A 20,216-nucleotide genomic window follows, 5' to 3' on the forward strand; every position below is an offset into this window, starting at 1 on the left:
AAAGGTCAACCGTAGGAAAGCTTTCAGCGAGATCGCCTCTCATTCATGCCCCGTCTAGCCTTCCACCAGCTCCGGCCCAGCACTGGCTGGAATGCACTTGTGCCGATGGCTCGCTCCAAGTTGCCTGTGGTGGCGCCACCACAATTAACGACCTGCAACCCAATTATCTGGCAAAATAGTCTTTGTAGATGAACATTGGTGTGACATCGACCTCCTGAGTAATCGTCCGTTTCCCTTCGCACTCGTCCTTTATCAAGGCTGCTCCGTGCTTTCTATTACCCCCGTCGGGATGCAACCCACCTATCTTCGGGCATATGTCTACCTCGATTACTGGCGATCGATAACTCGGGCATCTTTCCGGAGCCCCTGGACGGCTCCCAACAACCGGGTTACAGATAGCCGAAAGTGCGCAACATTTCATAATTTGCATAAAAGGTTGACCTCAAGCTATGTCAAGTGATACCTTTTCATCGTTCTTTTATTCGCCGACATGGCTACTTTGGTGGCGGAAGGTTCAAGGCGCTCTTCCATTACCCTCATGGAACATAAAAACAATCCCCCAGCGGCGTCAGTTGGTCCTAGTCCGTTAGACAGGGAGATCGCACAAGACGAGCTAGAGTTCGAAATATACGGAGGGAATGATATCCATGACCCACCGTCGAAAGAAGTAGCCTCGATCACACCGACACCAACTTTTACAGAGCCGGCCCAAGATCCCAACCGTGTATTTTGGAATGGCGCCAACGATCTGGAAAATCCTCAGAACTGGTCAGTCCGCCGTAAATGGGGCATTACCGCGGTGTGCATCATGATGACGGTTAACGTGTGCGTCGTATTGTTACTGATGCATGGCACCTACTCACGATGTATGAATACAGTACGTTTGCTTCATCTGCTCCGACAGCTGCAACACATGCGGTCATCGCCACCTTCGGTATTTCTGCTGAGGTATCTTATCTCATGACGACGACCTTCCTTCTGGGCTATGTATTTGGGCCGCTATTTTGGGGTCCGGGTTCGGAGCTGTGGGGCAGACGTCCTATTTTCCTCATCGCCATGATATCCTACACTGTACTTCACCTCGGACAAGCACTTGCGAAGAACATCGAAACGTTACTCGTTACTCGATTCCTTTCCGGATTTTTTGCCGTCGCGCCGATGACGAATTGTGGTGGTAAGTGTACCTCCTCCTGGATGTACTTTGTTTGTTGACCGTAGGCTATTTTAGGTGTTATAGCGGACATTTGGTCTGCCGAGACTCGCGGGCTTGCTACTAGTCTCTTTACCGCGAGCGTGTTTATGGGCCCTGTCATGGGCCCCATTGTCGCTGGATAGTAAGTTGGCATGCTCTTCTTTGATCCCATTGAAACTCAAGAATGCCCCATAGCATCGTCGAGAGCTCCTTAAGCTGGCGATGGGTATTTTGGGTCATGATGATGTTCGCCGGAGCGTGCACATTGCTGATGATAATCCTCCTACCCGAAACATACGCACCCGTTCTCCTTCAGAAACGCGTATGTGATCTTTGCGACGCAAGCGGCATCAATCTTACTCTATCATACAGGCCCGGCGGCTAAGGAAGGCCGACCCCGAGAAGAATCATGCGATCTACGCTGAGCATGAACGGAGCGATTGGTCTTTCAAAGGCGTCCTGCACCGCACGCTCTTCAGACCGTTCAAGATGTTAGCTATGGAGCCTATCCTCCTCCTCGTAACGTTTTACGTCTCCATAGTCTATGCCATTCTCTATGCCCGTAAGGCACCCTTTCACCGTGAAACCGCTATCTGCTAAAATATTCTCCTCCATACAGTTTTCCAGGCGTTCCCGATCATCTTCGTGAGCAAGCGCGGGTTTACAATCGCCCAAGACGGCCTTATCTTCATCGGCATCGGCATCGGGACGAGTTTGGGGTCTCTCATTAATGTCTTCACGAGTAGGCACTACCCAGCCCTGATTGCTAAGTGGAAGGGCTTCCCACCTCCGGAAGAACGGCTGTACGGGGCGATGATCGGTGGCCCTTGTCTGGTCGTTGGGATCTTCTGGCTGGGGTGGACGGGCGAGTATTCCTCTATCCCATGGTATGTGCCCGCCCTCAGCTCGCTGTTCCTCGGCACCAGCATCAGCTTGATCTTCATATCATTCCTGGTCAGTAGTCCATTCCTTGTGGTAATCGTGCAGTTGCTAACCATCAATATTATATAGAGCTATTTGGTGGATACGTATTTGTGTGTACTTTCATTTTTCGGTGCTATTCGTCGTCTAATCGTCTCCAAGGATGTACAGTGCGTCCGCTTTCGCAGCAAACACGATGTGTCGTTCGGCCGCCGCCGCGGCCTTCCCGCTATTCACGGTGCAGATGTTTACTAAGGTAGTCGCCTCGCCTCGAACCTCTTACCAGGGTGACTTACTTTTCTATCTCCTAGATGGGCGTAAACTGGGCGTGTACACTCTTCGGTATACTCGGCTTGATACTCGCTCCATCACCATTTCTGTTCAAGAAATATGGGCCGCGCATTCGTGCGCACAGCAAGTTTGCTCCCTGTATTGTATGTCACCTCCATCGCATACCTTCCTTTTCCCCATTCCTGATGAATATTGCGTGTAGGATCTACGCATTGCGAAGGAGCTTGAGGCAGAAGCCTTGGCGAAGGAAGAGAAAGTTTGATGTGCATCCCGTTCCTTTCACATTTGGCATCATCAATCAGACATTGCCTTTATTTCACGAACATCATCACGACATAGACGAAATATTTATTCATAATCCACACCTAGATGCATGCATTACCTAGAACTCATTCGTATTCAAATAGAACCTGTATTTCGAAGATAACGTATATCATCCTTTCGGTACACTATTACTTATTTACCATGTATATCCATCTGCACATTTGACTTGATGCTGCCTACTGTGAATATGCAGAAAGAAACCCCCAGAATTCGCGGCAAGCGTCTGTGCCGAGGATCGCCAGTAGGAACTGAACGTACTGAACGTACTGAACTCAAGTCATCAGGCAGCAAAAAAGGCAAAATCAATTGCATTAAGAGAGAATCGAACTCCCGGCGGGTCGAAACGAATGTTCCATTGGCAACGACCCAGGTTACCACTACCCCATTAATGCTATGATTGGGTGTTGGAGTTGTCATTATAAGACATACAGCCTGTAAGCAGACCAGCCTCATAGCAATTACTACAAACATATACGAAAAAGTCGGCTATCATTGCTTAGAACCACTCGTCTATATGGTCTGAGACGTTTCTAGCAAGCTGGTAGAGTCATTGATAGCGCCATCCATGCCAATTTAACGACCACCAGCGACGGCATCCAAGGGTTCGAACGTTCAAGCCCTTCACAGGCTTTTGACGAATTCGAGCGCTAGCGCAGGGCTACGAAACGGGGGATGTCAGGCATATCCGCCCTAGACCGGCGAGGCGTCGTACCTCTCAACGGGCTTCACCGGAATCTTCTTATCTACTAGTTTACCACCTTTCTCGAAGATGAAATGGCTTCGCTTGGTCTTCCCCCCTTCGCCCGCACCGAGAGCAGTGATCAACTTGCGTTTAGGATCGGAAAGTAGAGGGTACGGCAGCTCTTTCTATTGTGATGGTTTGAGTATGATCTTCGTAGATCACAAGTATTGTCTTACCTTTGTTTTCCATTTGTTTTGAGCCGCGGGCGAGTCGGCGCTCAAGCAGTAAACCTCAAAATTGTGTGATGTGAAATCTGGATATATATCTCGGAAGCCGCATGCTTGGTTGGTGCAACCCGCTACCAACAGAAACGACGTTAATTCGACATGTCCGGAATCTACTTCAGAGATCCACGTACGAGTATCTGCCTTGGGGACTAGGAAAAGCACTAGACCTTTTTCAGACACGAGATCAGTAACATCCACGTCTACATCTTCCTCATTCTTCAGGACGATGCTCGGAAGGACGTCGCCAAGGTCGATCTTTGGCAAAGCATCATGATCTTCAGTATTTTCTTCGTGTTCAGGACTGGATTTGGCCTACAATCTACATGTAGTCCCATATACGAGGGATGCGAAAACAAGAATGAATGACCTTCTTCGCTGTGGTCTTCTCTGCTGCAGCCTCAGCTGTTCGCTTCACAGAAGGCTTCCTGGTTTTGGCAGTGGTTTTCACTTCCTCTTTCGGTTGCGCTGAGATCCTTGAGGAACGTCGAGGTGCTGAAGATTCTGTAGTAGACATGGTTCAGCTTGAAATAACAGTGAGCGCTTAGCGCTTGGGGTAATTGTTACTGTTTTTCCTTGGTTTTTCCCCTGGTCACTGTGGTGGTACTGCGGATTGTCTTCAGCCTGATTTTCTGTCATTCAGCCTCAATACGTTATTGTGAGAGGATTCCCGTTGCATTTCTGGTGGGTCAAGGAGACCTTTACTCCGAAGCTAATTTGAACTCCTATTCCCCTATCGTATTCCCTCAAGGCCATTCCGTCTTGACACTTGTTGATTTGTCTTGACAGTTAAAGATAGTAAGCTTAAACACAATACCCTGCCGCGTACAATTTCCTCACAATGTCCTAGAGCACACACTTATCCGCATTTCCATGGTCAGCCGGCTGGAAAGACGTTCTACATAGCATCGCTGGATAAAAGAAAGACCCGCGACAACGTTACACGCATACCACAACTTAGCACTGCACGTTGCTTGAGCTCACATGGACCACCACACTACTTTTCTAAATCAGGTCTCACCTCTCCGACGACTTCTGTACTCAAAGAAGATATGGGCTCCCATGGACAGTACTACAGGCGGGCCGAGCGGGGGAGGAGTTATGGCACCAACAACATCTTGTGATCAAGACTACATACGCTCTCGAGCTCTTCGACTTCGAGAATCCGTTGGCGGTTCAAGCTATTCTCGTCCTGACTTCTGTGTTCTTCGCCACCCAAAGATTACTAGATGTGGTGCATAAAACTTAAGAACTCTCCAAAGGGCCCACGTTTGCCTTCTGTTGGCGTAGAACATGTTCATCTTTGCGCTCGTCCATCTACTTTTCGCACCCACCAGCTATGCAGCGCTGTATGGGTTCCCCGATTGCACTAATGGTCCCTTGAAGAATAATATCGTCTGCGATACGGCCAAAAGTCCCAGGGAGCGGGCGCAGGCCGTCGTAAGCCTGTTCACCATTGACGAACTCATCAACAGAACTGCCAACGAAAACCCAGAGATACCTCGGTTGGGTCTTTCTGGTTATAATTGGTGGTCTGAGGCCCTCGTACGTCGTCTCACTGTCTGAACTCTTTGGGACGGACCGATTAATGAAAGATCATTACAACCGTCAACCGTGTAGCATGGCGTCGCTACCAGCCCTGGTGTAACCTTCGCCCCTTCCGGCAACTTCAGCTTTGCCACATCGTTCCCTCAGCCCATACTCCTGGGCGCTGCATTCGACGATGCGCTGGTCAAGGAGGTAGCCACCGTGATCAGCACGGAAACCCGGGCGTTCAACAACTTCGGGTTTGCCGGTCTCGATTACTTCACTCCGAATATCAACCCATTCAAAGACCCTCGTTGGGGGCGCGGTCAAGAGACGCCTGGCGAAGATCCCTTCCACATATCGCAATACGTCCTCCAGCTGATTAACGGCCTGCAAGGCGGTATTGATCCCCCACAGTTTAAAATCGTCGCGAGCTGCAAACATCTTGCAGCATACGATCTCGAGCTCTGGCAAGGCATCGCGCGCTTCTCTTTTGACGCCATCGTGACCACCCAGGACATGTCCGAGTTCTACCTCCCCCCATTCCAGAGCTGCGTCAGAGACGCCAAAGTCGCATCGGTGATGTGCAGTTACAACGAGATCAACGGGGTCCCATCGTGCGCTAATTCGTGGCTACTGCAAGACTTGTTGCGGGGCGAGTGGGGGTTCGATGACAACCGTTGGGTGACAGCCGACTGCGATGCTGTCGACAACATATGGAGAACACACCATTTCACATCTACGCCCGAAGAAGCTGCAGCCATTGCGCTCAAAGCAGGTACAGATGTTGGTTGTGCTCGCAATGGAACGGCCTTCGCGAGGGACTTGCCGGCTGCTTTCAATCAATCAATGATCACCAGAGCCGATCTAGAGGAAGCAGTCGTGAAGCTTTATACTTCCCTTGTCCGGTAAGCGACGACAAATAAATTACCCACAGGTATCAGTGTATCTGATACGTTCGATTTAGCCTTGGATATTTTGATTCTCCAGAGACACAACCATTTCGACAGATTGATTGGTCGGACGTCAATGTCCCGAGCACCCAAGCTCTTGCACATAGAGCGGCGGTGGAAGGAGTAGTTCTTCTTAAAAACGACGGAATCCTCCCGCTTGACCGCAAATTCAAGCGTGTTGCGTTGGTAGGACCATGGGCAAATGCTACCGTGCAGATGCAAGGCAATTACCATGGCATCGCTCCATTCCTCATAAGCCCTCTACAAGGAGCCATCGACGCAGGCTATGAAGCCATCTTCGAATTCGGAACTGCAGTGACGGGGAACACTACGGATGGATTCTCCGCTGCGACAGCAGCGGCTCAAAGTGCCGACTTGGTTATCTTTGCGGGAGGTATTGATGAATTATCCATAGAAAGAGAGGGCCAAGATCGTACGGAGATCACATGGCCTGGGAACCAGCTCGAGCTTCTTACAGAGTTAGAACGAGCAGGCAAGCCGATCGTTGTCCTACAATTTGGAGGCGGGCAGGTCGACGATAGTGCGTTAAAAAGCAATCGGAAGGTACGTCGCTTTGCATGATTATCGGATTCTTCGATTCGACCAATATCTGTAGATCAACGCGATAGTATGGGGAGGATATCCCGGACAAAGTGGAGGAACTGCACTGTTTGACATCCTCACGGGAAAGGCGGCACCCGCAGGACGTTTACCCGTCACCCAATATCCTGCCGAATACGTGAACCAGGTCCCTATGACTGACATGTCACTGCGCCCGTCTGCAAACAATCCAGGACGAACCTACCAATGGTACACCGGTACACCTGTCTTCGACTTCGGCCATGGATTGCATTTTACCACGTTCTCTTTGATGTGGCAGAAGAGACCTCAAGCGCGTTACAGCATCTCGGACTTCGTATCCAGTATTCGCCGCTCAAAGACACCAGATTTACTCACATTTGACACACTCGAAGTGGTTGTCCATAATACGGGCAAGGTCAAGTCCGACTTCGTCACTATGCTATTTGTGAGTGGCAACGCTGGACCAGTGCCCCGACCCAACAGAAGGCTGGTTTCCTATGCACGATTACATGATATCGGGCCAAGATCATCTGCAAAAGCTCACCTGAATATAACGCTCGGTTCTTTGGCTCGCGCCGATTCGCAGGGGAATATGTGGCTGTTTAATGGTGTATACAAAGTGGCTGTCGATACTCCAGGCCAATTAGTGCATCAATTCGAACTAGTGGGGAGTCCTGTCCAGATCAGCCATTTCCCGCAGAATCCGAGTACATAGCATCACGTCGAAGGTATTAGCTAGAGGATACCGCCTGCCATGCCTCGTTCAAAAAATACAGCAGAGTTGTCAGACAGTCTATATTGCAACCGTCGGTTCCCTTGGACTCCTTGAATTAAACGCGTCGAAGGTCCGAAGTAGAGCGTAACCTAAACGAAGATTCAGAAACCCATGCCCTGAATTGAAGTCAAGATAAGCATTACCTCCCCACTGACAGCTCCACTCCGACCGCTTGCAAGTGGACGGACGTCAATGTGGTATGTGCATAGTTGCAATAGCATTCGAAATACGTCGTCGGGTTGCGTTGGAGTGACTACGTGATGTCTGATGAGCAATGTTGAGCCAAACTGCACGTATTCGCGATGTTCACATAGGTCAGCTCTAGTCGGACTGTGAGAGATTCGCGCACCTTGCGGCAGAGACCCCGAACAGCGCGGTGGAATCGTACAACATCCTTACTGGGAATCCCCATCCATTGTAACGATGAAATCCCGTCTAGAATCACATCTGAATCCTCCGAGTTAAAGCGCGAGAGATTCGAAGAGACAGCATCAAATAAATCGTGTAGTCGTGGTGAGTCTTCACCCCTCGAAGGCCGTATCAGCGGTAAAACGTCGATGAATGTGATGGATCCTGACGCTACTTTCTCCGCAATGTTGAGTTTCTGAACGTGAACACAGCGGGAATGATTAATGAAGCGCGTTCAAGTGACTAATTCACCCACGGATTTCGCGGCAATCGCTTTCCATCTGGATACGTCGGGGAGCATCGATACAATGAGGCATCTGTACGACCGATCCTTCGCTTGAGCAGCAACATGTGAATGTATGATGAAATCGGCTGGCGAAAAGAGCTCGTCGGTGACAAGAAAAGTGGATCTGTTGGGCAAATCAAATGGTAATAGCATGGTCGCGGTCGACATGCTGAAGAAATTGAAGTTTAGGCAATTTCGCGATCACGTGGATTTGATAGGAGCGTTTCAGGCAATGCCAGCCACTCGCTATTGTGGGCCACCGTTCCATCTTTCTGACTCTCTACCATGTACTTTACACCAGTAAAGCGACTATTCATCCGAATCGAAGCAGGACGGGCACTGGGAAAGCGTCGTCGGGGAGAAGAGATAGAAACCCAGGATTTAGGGCCCAAGAAGGTGACAGGTGCAACATCGAGGAATCCAGTGGCAACAAAGCATGCTCATGGCTCAGCGTCCGCTTCCATTCCTGGAGCTCCTCGGATCGCTTTGCAGCACGAAGATTGTTCCGAGGATGCAATCGTCATCACCGCCCTGGACAAGATACCCTTCTGTTGTCATGAAGATCTCTTGACGATGTCTAGGGAGAAACTTGAGGAAGTCGCAGCTTCACTGAATGCCAAATTACCAGAGTCAATGAGGATTGACGTCGCGCTACTTCGCACCGACAGAGAAATACGCAAGGACATCGAGGTAGCCGTAGGCATCACAAAGAACGTACCTGGAGCACCTAAAGCGAACAAGAGAAGGGCCAACGCCACACCTACGCGGAATGACAAGCACGTAGAATCGGTGACGCCGCTCAGCAGCCCCCTGGCGAGCAGAAGTAGGATATACGGGGTTTACACTCCTAGCCCTGGACTTGGGCCACTAGATGAGGCTGACGAAGAGGACTTTAGTCAAGAAAGACAAAGCAAACGTCGCAAAGTCGCCGCAACGAACACCTTTAGGAACGAAATCGACGACGTCTTCACTTCTATGGGCAGCAATAGGCTTCACCCGAGGGAACTGCAGAATATATTCAGCGCGTCGCCATTAAGGGCACACCCAACTCAGTTGACGCCGTACCATAATCTAGTCCGGGCACCCTCGGCGCAGCCGAGGAGGAAACATCGACCGACGAGCCAGCTTGTGACAAGTTCGTCTGTTGCAGCGCAAAACAGTCTCTTGACGCCCATCCAAACATCGACGCCTCGGAAGTCACGAAGCCCGCTAAGAGGTTCACCTTTGCGGTCGCCTCTCCGTTTCCCTCGGGGAAACACCAAGGACGTGTCAGTGGAGGACGACCCAGACGCCATAGCCTTGATGTCCGGTATGTACGGTATGAGGATGTGTGAATCGTACGATGGGGACTTCTTGGATATGGACATTGATACTTGAAGCTTGGCGCATCACGCATAAAGCTGTTATCTGTTTCGCGTATGTACTAATACCATGGGATTGAAAAATCCGAGTATGAACCTGAATAAATATGATGTAGTTAGGATGCTGTGCGGAAAAGCTAGTGCAAAGCAACTCACGATTACACTGATCCAACCAAATTGCCGATATAGCGCAAATATACTGAACTACCCGCGGAGACGTATCGTGACACACCGGTTGTCACCAATCTCGATCCCTCCGTTTATACCGTCCATTCTCTTTCCGGGCCTCTTTCTCGATCTCTTCTTGCTTTCTCCTATGCATATCCTCTGCGTAGCGATTGATATCATTAGCCTCTTGGGTGCTTGGAAACCCTATGTTCCAGTAGCCCGGCGGCGTCCGACCTCGAACCCATTGTTGCCGATGCCGAGATATAGCTTGCTTATGCCGATCAATGGTCTTAGTCCTACTGTCGGGGGAGGTGTTACTGCTCGAAGCCCGGTGGCGTTGAGCGGTTGGAGTGGATTCCGGCGATCGCCACAAAGGTGGCTGAGGCCTAGGAGGAAGAGGCCCAACAGCTTCATAGTACTAGGCCAAAGTTCATCAAGTGGGACTGAGGAAAGGACAGGAGATACCCACGTCGCGACAACACTCGCAATCGCCCGCGTGCAACTTCTTTCTATCCTCTTTATTCTTTACTACTTCCTCGAACTGGAAGTCCAGTCCGCCGTTGCGTTTGGGATCAATCGCGAACAATGTGTTGATGGGCTTGGAGCTCCTGCGAAGCTTCAGCCACGGAGCACAATGAAACAAGGACGCCCACGCACCCCGAAGATTGAGCTGGCTGTGCATATCTCCCCCGACCTTTGTAAGCTGAGTAGTCTGTGAGCCTACCATTTCTCGCTGGCGCTGATGGCGTCGGAGTAGTGGCTCCGCCGCCCTCTGTGGCCTTTCCTTTTCCCTTGAACAACGGGGCGGAGTCGGGGGTGGGTTTCTCATTTCCCATTATGCGGACTAGTGGCTTATCCTTCAATGGTGCCCTCGTGGAGCGATCAGGAGCTCGAATTGGTGTCGAACTCATGTTCGCGGAGACATCTTCGGCGTACGTGCGCCGCACTTTACTAGGCCGAGCTGCCTCTGCATTAGGTCGTCGCTGTAGATGGCTGGTCGTGGGGGACGTTCGAGTTTCGTGAGGGACAGTTCTCGGGATGAAAGGCCTGGACGTATAATTAGGCGTCTCGAACTTAGTGGCCACACGAACAGGAGCAGGGCTGAGGTTAGTTGCACTGGGCACTTCAACGAAAGTGAGACTAGCCAATGGGGTCATGGGATAGACGCACTCTGGGAATCGTCTTCAGTATCTGAAGATGGGCCCCCACCCTTCCTGAATAACGTAGCGGCGAATGGTTCCAAAGCTGCAATATGTTGAGCGAAATCCCTCCGTAGAGATTGATAGCAACAGACCTTGGGAATCACTTTCGGTGTCCGAACTATGTGCAGGTAAATCGTGAGGAGACGGGCTCGAAGGAGGAAGCTTGGATTGAGGAGAATGGGACTGGGCCACACGCGTCTGCGAGGAACGAAGAGACGATGTAGGTTCTATTTGGGGTGTTTGTCGATGTGGAATAGCATGCACTATACCGAGGTGCTTATCTGAGGGACGAATTTAAGCATTGACTGTCAATTACAAGCAAGCAGAACGTACCTAAGGCAGCTGGATTAGTGCCGTTGGCCAGCATATCAATCAGCTTCTGTAGTTCATTCTTAGAGAAGCCTTTGAGACGTTTTTGCTGTAACTCCGCGCGGTGTGGATCTGTGCTATCCATCATAGCGTCCGTACAAGCTAGATATTTGCGCACTCTATCCATTGCTCGGTAGTCTCTCGCATATCGTTTGCTAGCGCGATCCATAGAGTCTACTACCCTATCATAACGCTTTTGAAGAATCGCAAGCTCACCGCCACTGGGTGTAAGCAGTCAGACAAAGAGCAAAGAAGACATTCAAGAAAACTAACGACTTGAGCGACTCTACCTCCGCGCGCGACTCTGCTAGGCTGCGCTTGAGAGATTCAACTTCTTCCCTGACATTTGCTGACTCGTCCACAGCGGCCTGCGCTGCTTTCAATTGACGTTGAAGGTCGGTCATACGATCACTGCGTTCCTTGTATGTCATATCCTCGTCGGCATTCTCGATATAGACTTGAGCTTCCATGAGACTAGGAAACCCAAGTAGCGAAGCTAGATGTTCGCCACGGTGTCTAGCATCGAAAAGCTGCTTCAAGAGGTCGTCGTTCGTGGCCTTGCATCGCGTCAACTTGCGCTCTATGTCAGCAAGCTCTTTCTGATGCTTCTCTTCCACAATTTTATCCCTAACGCGAAGGTTGGCGCTGGAGAACGTGTTCCCCGTCTCCATGCCACTGAATCGTGACTGGAAGGAAGGAGGGACCCTGGACGTAGAACTGAAGTCTGAAGTGGCGGAAGCAACCACGACCACCAACGCTGGGAGATGCATTGATGCGTGACAATGTGATGTCACGTCAGGTGACCGTGCTGGTGCATAGGGGCGACTAAAGGGGCTGCCTCAGAACCGCTAGAGTTAATCCCAAGAATGACAACTAATATAGTATTGGTACTCTAGCGGTCCATGAGTTAGACTGAGATCAACATAATCTTTATGGCACTTTCTTAGCGCTCAGCTCTCAGCTTTCACAGCTATCAAGATTTCACCCCGAGGAAAAGTTTGAAGCGCCCATGGTAACAGATTTTATGAGATTCCATCATGCCGATGTAATTCGACTGGCAGAGATCTAAGTGAGTACGAGAGTGCTACCATTTGACAGCAGGACATGACAGGCTGGTGTCAGCATAAATTGTACCTTCGCAACTCCAACCCTTGCAAGTATCTCTATCATGGGACTGACGAGTCATTTCGTCTCGTACGCTCGCGGAAATCTACAGCGCCAGTAACTCAATGGGTACAACCATCTTACCGTATAGTCTCTCCGTCCTTGCGAATCCGCTTTGCACTTGCTGTGCAGTAGCCAGTGCTAAATTTTCAGCATCTGCACCATCCAGAACAAGGTGCTGACCAGGAACACACCGTGGTCGGGCTTAGTGAAGTCATCGGACGCTTCATACAGATCTTCGATCATACGATTATACTCGCAGATAACGATCTTATTCTGTCACTGCATGTTATCATGATACTTCCGATCAGTGAGCGGCTGCGAAGCTCGAGAGTTAAAGCTGTGCCAACTAAAATACGGGCTTGACAAGGGCTCGATGTGCTTGCACGCACTCAAGCATATGTACTTTAATATCAAATATCGGTGTGTCTAACTTCAGCTCTCCGTAATGCAAGCATTAGCATGCATAATACGACCAAAAAGGGACCAGGAAGTAGAGTAGTGTTTCCGCCACGTGGCCGAATTCAGGGAGAATACAGCTCGGGCGCCCTTCTTACTTTAGCAATCCAACGGCGCCAAGTGGCGCTCGTACAGCTTCTGCGGTTGAGATAGCGTCTACGCCTAATATACGTCAATGGGTCCAGTACTCACTTCTCTCTGGGCCAAACATTCCAATAATAGCATGTCGATTCCGGGTGCAATCTCAGCGCGATGCCTTTGTATCAGTATGACTCCGTCTACCGATCACCAATGAAACCTATGGCGCCTGGCCGCCCTTACTTGGGTCTGGAGGTCATGCTTTCTTGACTATCGGTAACTACAATACAACAGAATTCCGACGGACCATTCGCTGAATATTGCGCCGGGGGTTGATAGCTCAATCAGAGGTGCGCAGACGCGCGATTGCGACAATTGACTGGGTTCCCTGCTTCTTGGGGGACTTGTGTCCATGTAGTAAATATACAAGGGGACATATAAAGACCTTGTTGTTTGCTTACAAGACACCATCCAATTATTGTTCAGCGATGCATCGTCATTCATCTTCGTCACACTCGCGACAGAACCCGCCGGTCATCACACTCTACGACATCCGTGCAGGACACAGTCCGCAACCATGGGCCCCGAATATCTGGAGAATACGGCGAGTATATCGTCACGACTGCCATGAGGCTTACTTACACCTCTTGGCAGCTTTATTTTGAATTACAAGCGTCTGCCGTACCGCACCGTGTGGCTTGAATTCCCTGACGTAGAAGCCACGTTACGTTCGATAAACGCACCTCCAAGCGCGGTGCGCAACGATGGGCGCCCTTCGTACACGCTACCCGTCATCGTTGATCCTGTCCAATCACCCACCCCTCGAATTCTGTCCAATGTCAACAATATTGCGGAATACCTCGAGTCATCATATCCTGCACGGCCCATATTTCCCGAAGGCTCACGGGCATTGCAGTCCTTATTCGTACACTTCGTGCAAAACTCCTTCGCTCAGCCGCTGCTCCCAATTATGGTGCCTCTGAGTCACCAGCGACTCCCAGAGCGCAGCCGTGATCATTTCTTCGGAGGACCCACTGGGTATGCGATACCGGGCATGTCAGCGCCGCAGTTATCCGGCAGCCAACGCGAGCAAGCGTGGAACGCGGTCAAAGAACAATTCAATTTTCTCGCCATGATCCTTGACAAGAATACTGGCGATGGAGATGGAGTTGTTGTTCAGGGGCATCACGTGTCCTACGCCGACTTCGCATTATGCTCCGTTCTCATCTGGATTGCACGCATGGCTCCCCATGATGAGTGGTCTAGAGTCCGTCATTGGAATGGAGGGCGGTGGGGAAAGTTGTATGACAGATGCCTAGAGTATATGGATGAGTTATAATCAGCGGCAACACAACCCGGTATCCGAAAGACACTTCTCAGGACAATTTACTAGTATATAATACCAGCCATGTAATCATTGGAGGGAATGATGGTTCGTCTGTTGCTTTAGGGAATGGTGCACTAATGGGTAGTTTGTGTCATTTATTCGGCCTACGGGCTGTAATGCCAGGGATCCAGTCTAGATAGGCGATCCGCGCGGTCATCGCAGATTTCACGTCTCGACCTATGAGAGAAGCGATACTGCTTAGGGTGAACCAGTACATATCGCAGTGCTTTGTGTGCGATTACTTACAAACCTGAAATTTGAAGCTGCAGATTTAACTCCCTGCGCCACTGGTTGATACGGTTAAACCGCGACCATCTTTATTCTTCTTGCGTTTCTTTTTTCTGGTTTCATTATCAACGGGAGCCGCTACGGCCTGCTTTTCGACATCCTCGCGGGAGCGTTTCTGTCCGTTAGTGCGCGAGATCTCGACGGGCCCACTTCGACCGTCTCTTTCATTAGTGGGTCCGCATTCCGAGCCTCCTTGCGGCTCGGCAATGATATCATGGACGGCGATATCGGCTCTGAGATTAGCGCCATTGTGCGCGCTGCTCAAGGGAGTTACAGTAACGGGAGCGTTGAGCTTCGGCTGCGAGGGCCCTTCTGGGATGACGACCCTCGGTTCGGAAAGCACCGCACGGTATGTTTTCCGTGTTTCTAATGGGATTGGTCAGCCGACGATCTGGCTTGCGCTCGGAAAATATCCCACCAGCGCGTTTAACAAGTGATCGGGGCAATGTCGACATAGAGTCGCGTGCGGTATTTTGAGGGACATCCAATAAAGAAATGCTGCGCAAACAGTCAGCTCCAAAGCTAAAGGGACAAGGGGCCGGTGAGGCATGGCATACATGTTACCAATGTCTCGGGGTGCCCTGAGATCGGCATCTGCTACAGCTCCACTACTCACCAGTATCCCCTTGCCTTTCGTGACCCGACATAGTTCTCTCGAGGCTGCCCACCAATTGCGCTTCGCGCTGCTATCATTTATGGCTGCGTCCGCATTTACTAAACACGGATCGTTCTCTCCACCTAGCGCGCCTATATAATTGATTTCGAAAACTGCGCCATTCTTCAGCGCCGTACGAATCAGAGTGTGCTTCATGCGAAATGGAAGTCGGGGCAAGGTAAGGGGGAGAGATATGATATGCGCAGTGAGCTGTGAGGGCAGGCTATGTGTCAGGCAAGCTAGCGAGAAAGTGGTTGCGGAGGTTGGTAACAAAGAAATGAGATCGTAGGAATTGAACATCGGGATGTTGGCATTGATCTTGGAATATGTGAGCTCCCATAGAGGTTAAGAGACCATGAGCGTACAAGGCCGAATCCTTTCTCGCTGTCTTCATCCAATATAATCGTCAATCGCTTCAGAAATATGACTCCCGAGCGATGCTTCAGTTGTGGTAGAAGACTATCAAGAACGTTGCAATGTGATTTCGGGTCGACCTTTTTGTGCACGACCTGGTTGAACGCAAGTACCGTGTATCCTACTTCGAGACATTATCAGAGACACGATGATGGATCCAAGCAGAGTTATCCTGTTTACATTGAAGAAGCAGGTTAATGCGTGATTCCAAGGCATTGACCTGAGCGGGGGAGAAAACAGAGGCTGGGGGAGTTTCCGCGTTCGTTTGTTTTCCTTTCCCCTTCCTTGATTGCGCTGTTGACGGGAAGGAAGAAAGAGGTATCGGAATGTTCAAGTCAAAAAACATGACCGACCAGTGCACTAAGTCTATTGCATCCGAACAGCGAGACTAAACGGCACGTGATAGGGCCTCTTGATCATGCACTGCTGATATAATCCCCCGGAATACATTGTAATTAAATTGCATCAGCAAAACCCTAGCGAACTCCGACAAACTATCACAACCGCCGGTAAAGCTCGAAACTGCTTACAGGCAAAGAAAGCCTGGGACACCTCCGGCAGGAGTCCGACAACGTACGGGTCCATCTCAACATGTCAGGTCAGGTCATCTTGGCGGTACAGGGGTATAGGGAATGCACGTGACTACTGTAATATCGTCTCGCGCGCATGTAAGTATTATTTTCTTTATGCATTTGCTGGAGTCCCAGCCAAACGCAATATATCTACTTGCTCACTCGGAACTCGCGTGACCTCACTGGCTTATTTCAACAGTGGCGAGGACAATTGCGTGTGTCGAAAGCGGGGGTCACTTGCGGATTTCTGTCATTTCCGAAGTGTTCTACAAGTCATTCAAATCCATGAGGCAAAGGTAAACACAAAACAAAGTCGCTTCTGTCACCTCTGTAGAGTAGCACCCCAGAGTCCAGATCAGCCCACCTGCATCTCTTCCTCCAGGCTCGCGACAGACTTATCAATGAAATATACAAGTTTGTCATGCGTCATCCTCTCCCGCGGTGCCTGTGGAAGCATAGGATCAGAAATGCGCGGTCGGGCGGCCGCGTGGTTTGCGCCCACCAGCACGCCCAAAATCGTCATGAACTGGGCGATAGCGGCGGGGACGAGCCCATCTAAACTATTTTCTTCCAAGTCGAACACGCCCAGTGAACGACGCTGGGTCAGCACGGTCTCGAGTTTCAGAGCACCAAATGATTGTTCGTACATCGTTTTGACAGCGAGTCGGGCGTCCTTTGGCACTGTCGAATTCGTCTCATCTCCCGAATCGCGAAGTAGACGGCGGAGCACGACGTAGGCGAAGACCCAAGCAAACGATTCAAGATCGTGTGATACTGTGTGTTCAACCGGCTTGTTTTTGAGGATGGAGTTCAAGATCTCTCTAGCCATGAACTGCACGGTGCCCTAATTTTGGTCTATATTAGTAGACAACTCGATCAGGAAAGATGAGCTCGTACGGTCATCTGGATGCCCCGCCTCGGAACACTCCACGTCGTACGCTGCGGACCCCCAGGGGCCTTTGTGACATGTACAACTTCATCAATCCTCGCGAACTCCAGGTCCATCAGGAACCCTTCTTCGCCCGCACCGGGATGATCGTCGGCGGATATCATGATATTCCCAGCGCTGATGTCTCGGTGGAGGATTCCATGAGCGACGAGCTGCTGATGACCTATCCCCCAAGAATTATCCCAAGAATACGCAGGCATGATGGCGAGATCTGATGCTTACCAACGATGGCCGCACGGAATGCTTTCAGCAGCTCGAGATAGCTCGCAAAGTGCCACAATGGCCGCCCGATGGTCTGCAGGATAAGACGATGGAGGACGGCTGTCCCAGTCCCAGGCCCAGGTGGAACGTTGGCTGTAGCATTCGTCGCAGCTCTGTGGAGCCATGCGCCGTACGGGTATTGACGACGAAGATTGTGCACCGATATCAGTATGTCAGTCTCACCGTCGAACCGGGCATCGCCTCCTTGCAAAAAGCGCGCTATGCCAGGGGGAGGAGCATCGAGGCTCCCATAGATGGACGCCTCTCCAGTGCGTTCACTATTGCGCCATGCATTCTTAAGGATCGAAATTGGTGCACCGTCGACGATACTACACTTGCCAGAGTTCCAAATCAGCGGGACTACAGGCCAAATGTTCGTTCCCCGACCGATGAGGGAGAGAGACACCCAAATAGGGGGGCCAACCGTCAACCACGAATTCTGTTGCCATTTTGTAGAAGTCACGCCATTGACCGTCGTCGAGTACTCTCTCGGGCACAATACGACGTATGGCGGGAAGTCTGGTGATAGCCCTCGTGAAATCGCGAGCTCACGCACAGCAGCGTGAAGATCAGATGAGGGGCTTAGAGGCTGAGCGGTAGGGTCACACCCGAGCTCGATATCCGAGAGGCGGGGGCTGACGAGTTGGCGGATCACCCTGATGAAAGTTCTGAAACCTTCACCGGCGTCGCAGAAGTCGGAGATAGGAGAGAGCGAGACACCATCCCTGTCGAAGATACCCACCATGAACTTGCGTCCGAAGATGAGGAGGCCGACTGAGAAGAGCTGGAAAGGGCGGCACGACATGTGGAGCCGAGCGTAGTCGGCGGCCTGGCAGACGACCTCGGATATGGTAGCATCTTTCGCAGCGAGACCTTGGCTTTCCTTCAGTTTGATTTCTACGAACCAGTCAGTTTCCAACCAAGAATCGCATTCGAGGGCGCGGGATCCGGTTCCGTCTGGCGCAACCTTTGGAAAGCCAGTTGTATATTCTTCGCCCTTGAGTTGCCTATTCGCAGCGATCTTGATGTTCCTCATCGCTTTCCGCTCCCTTGGATGCGAGAAATTGGTGACGATGTTGCACATTTTTTGCTGAAGATGGGGTTGACTATACAAGAGGTGGAAAATTGGGGACTCACAAGCGGCGGGTACATTTTCACCTCCCAGCTATCCTCGAGTTGCGTGTTGTGGTGAAATGTTTTGTTCCGGGCTTGGGCAGCTGCTGCCACGACCGTATTGAGCTCGTTGAAGAGACCTCGATGTTGGGTTATGGATAATTCGAAACAAGAATCGACGAATTCATCAGACACCTGGTCGATTTCGAGGCGTTTGAAAACAGAGGCATCATCTTTGGAAACCTTGCCCGCTAATTCTTCACGAACGACGCTATGCATTGTTGCTGAGCTGTATAGCCCTGAGATAAAATTATTGGCAGCTGTGAGAGCTCTTCGTGGAGAGGTAATGTCGGCCATTATGGCAGGACAATAGGCGAGAAGTTGGCTTATGATGGGCGATCTACCGTTTCGGACCAGGCACCACGTGACCCAAAATCCACCTTCCGAAGTCCCCTGACAGCCATCAGTATCCGTAGATAAAGTAATTAATTTGAATGTACAATTTTCCAATTAATTCATCCATGAATATATCTATGATTGGACTGTGAACAAAGGGTTGGGCAGCCTGTGTAACGAGAGGCATGAAAACAGTAGTGTTTCCTGCACAGGGTAGGTCCCATGGCGGATATGAGCAGACAGAGTTTGCGTGACAGGAATTTAGAAGGACACAGGCAATGCGCTCACCATCACGAATACCAATCTGTTGAGAAAAAGAACTGTATTGTCCCACTATGGAAGGGCCTACCTTTTCCTCCATAGGGTGGAGTCCAAGTGTGTATATCTCAAAAGCTCTAGCCTCTGGCTATCTGTAAGCCAAAGAACCCAAGGTAGTCCACCAGGTTGAGGGTGATATGATATGAGACCAGGTCGTAAAGATTCCAATGGCTGGAGGACTTGGAGGAGCGAATGAGGGTAGGGAGGAGGGATTGCCAGCCCCCTATTGTCGTTACATGTCGTTACATTACCAACCTTGCTGGTGTCTACCTAGGGGCTAGGAGCACGATCCTTTGCAGGCGGGCGATTCGAACCAATCTTGATTGCTGCGCTGCAATCTCACAACGATAATAGATCAGGGGATGGTCCTTGCTTCATTTCCATCAAATCAAGAAATCAAGAAAAGAACACGGAATCTGCTTTTCGAGGCAACGTCAGGTGTCTCTTAGAAAACCAATCAACAACCCGCGTACATGCAGTGCAAGTCGCGTTGATCGTGTGCACGAAGCTTGATGCCGATGGAAATATATATTATCGCAGCCATTATCCAATTTGATTCACGGTCGCTAAGCTCCTCATGCAGTGACTACTTCACGGCATTTTCGCACAAGAAAATCTATAGGTAATTGCAGTTTGATCACCGCCGAACGTAATTCATTGTCTGCTGAACGTTGAATATTGAATGTTGAACGTTGAACCCTTGTGCTTCCTAATCCAACCACCCTGAATCAGTCAGCTTCCGCAAGTGCTTAAAAGTGTCCAACGTATCTGTCAGCGAGACGTTGAACCGTTGATCGTCAATGTGGGTCGCCTGATGCTGATCGGAGGGTAGGAAGC

General features: G+C 50.5%; 9 protein-coding genes and 1 non-coding gene across 10 annotated transcripts; 4 read left to right on the forward strand and 6 right to left on the reverse strand.

The window, feature by feature from the left end:
- Positions 1-538: 538 nt before the first annotated feature.
- Positions 539-2,666, forward strand: PC9H_001802 (uncharacterized protein; the record flags this gene model as incomplete). The annotated part of the gene is made up of 10 exons (XM_036771449.1): positions 539-825; positions 879-1,174; positions 1,229-1,334; positions 1,388-1,514; positions 1,565-1,754; positions 1,812-2,146; positions 2,204-2,226; positions 2,276-2,369; positions 2,425-2,547; positions 2,607-2,666. The coding sequence occupies 10 exons, from the start codon at positions 539-541 to the stop codon at positions 2,664-2,666; spliced, it is 1,641 nt and encodes a 546-aa protein (XP_036626070.1).
- A 369-nt stretch (positions 2,667-3,035) lies between these two features.
- On the reverse strand, positions 3,036-3,120 carry PC9H_001803. Its single transcript has one exon. It is a non-coding gene; the product is annotated as a tRNA-Gly (tRNA).
- A 229-nt stretch (positions 3,121-3,349) lies between these two features.
- Positions 3,350-4,211, reverse strand: PC9H_001804 (uncharacterized protein; the record flags this gene model as incomplete). The annotated part of the gene is made up of 5 exons (XM_036771450.1): positions 3,350-3,386; positions 3,441-3,595; positions 3,647-3,768; positions 3,829-4,009; positions 4,065-4,211. 5 exons carry the CDS (start codon positions 4,209-4,211, stop codon positions 3,350-3,352), a joined length of 642 nt encoding a protein of 213 aa, XP_036626071.1.
- A 776-nt stretch (positions 4,212-4,987) lies between these two features.
- On the forward strand, positions 4,988-7,471 carry PC9H_001805 (uncharacterized protein; the record flags this gene model as incomplete). The annotated part of the gene is made up of 4 exons (XM_036771451.1): positions 4,988-5,239; positions 5,315-6,129; positions 6,189-6,738; positions 6,791-7,471. 4 exons carry the CDS (start codon positions 4,988-4,990, stop codon positions 7,469-7,471), a joined length of 2,298 nt encoding a protein of 765 aa, XP_036626072.1.
- Positions 7,472-7,491: 20 nt separating this feature from the next.
- PC9H_001806 (uncharacterized protein) lies at positions 7,492-8,393 on the reverse strand (the record flags this gene model as incomplete). Its single annotated transcript, XM_036771452.1, has 4 exons — positions 7,492-7,620; positions 7,675-7,818; positions 7,881-8,135; positions 8,196-8,393. 4 exons carry the CDS (start codon positions 8,391-8,393, stop codon positions 7,492-7,494), a joined length of 726 nt encoding a protein of 241 aa, XP_036626073.1.
- Positions 8,394-8,510: 117 nt separating this feature from the next.
- PC9H_001807 (uncharacterized protein) lies at positions 8,511-9,602 on the forward strand (the record flags this gene model as incomplete). The annotated part of the gene is made up of 1 exon (XM_036771453.1): positions 8,511-9,602. One exon carries the CDS (start codon positions 8,511-8,513, stop codon positions 9,600-9,602), a length of 1,092 nt encoding a protein of 363 aa, XP_036626074.1.
- A 222-nt stretch (positions 9,603-9,824) lies between these two features.
- Positions 9,825-12,095, reverse strand: PC9H_001808 (uncharacterized protein; the record flags this gene model as incomplete). The annotated part of the gene is made up of 7 exons (XM_036771454.1): positions 9,825-10,172; positions 10,224-10,362; positions 10,412-10,877; positions 10,925-10,999; positions 11,049-11,237; positions 11,290-11,546; positions 11,599-12,095. 7 exons carry the CDS (start codon positions 12,093-12,095, stop codon positions 9,825-9,827), a joined length of 1,971 nt encoding a protein of 656 aa, XP_036626075.1.
- A 1,419-nt stretch (positions 12,096-13,514) lies between these two features.
- On the forward strand, positions 13,515-14,365 carry PC9H_001809 (uncharacterized protein; the record flags this gene model as incomplete). Its single annotated transcript, XM_036771455.1, has 2 exons — positions 13,515-13,630; positions 13,681-14,365. The coding sequence occupies 2 exons, from the start codon at positions 13,515-13,517 to the stop codon at positions 14,363-14,365; spliced, it is 801 nt and encodes a 266-aa protein (XP_036626076.1).
- A 319-nt stretch (positions 14,366-14,684) lies between these two features.
- Positions 14,685-16,116, reverse strand: PC9H_001810 (uncharacterized protein; the record flags this gene model as incomplete). The annotated part of the gene is made up of 5 exons (XM_036771456.1): positions 14,685-15,067; positions 15,120-15,199; positions 15,259-15,674; positions 15,722-15,894; positions 15,951-16,116. 5 exons carry the CDS (start codon positions 16,114-16,116, stop codon positions 14,685-14,687), a joined length of 1,218 nt encoding a protein of 405 aa, XP_036626077.1.
- A 581-nt stretch (positions 16,117-16,697) lies between these two features.
- PC9H_001811 (uncharacterized protein) lies at positions 16,698-19,022 on the reverse strand (the record flags this gene model as incomplete). Its single annotated transcript, XM_036771457.1, has 5 exons — positions 16,698-16,787; positions 16,845-17,186; positions 17,240-17,454; positions 17,514-18,642; positions 18,690-19,022. The coding sequence occupies 5 exons, from the start codon at positions 19,020-19,022 to the stop codon at positions 16,698-16,700; spliced, it is 2,109 nt and encodes a 702-aa protein (XP_036626078.1).
- Positions 19,023-20,216: the final 1,194 nt, after the last annotated feature.

Source organism: Pleurotus ostreatus (genome assembly GCF_014466165.1).
Source record: "Pleurotus ostreatus strain PC9 chromosome Unknown scaffold_10, whole genome shotgun sequence".
In the NCBI taxonomy this organism is placed as follows: domain Eukaryota; kingdom Fungi; phylum Basidiomycota; class Agaricomycetes; order Agaricales; family Pleurotaceae; genus Pleurotus; species Pleurotus ostreatus.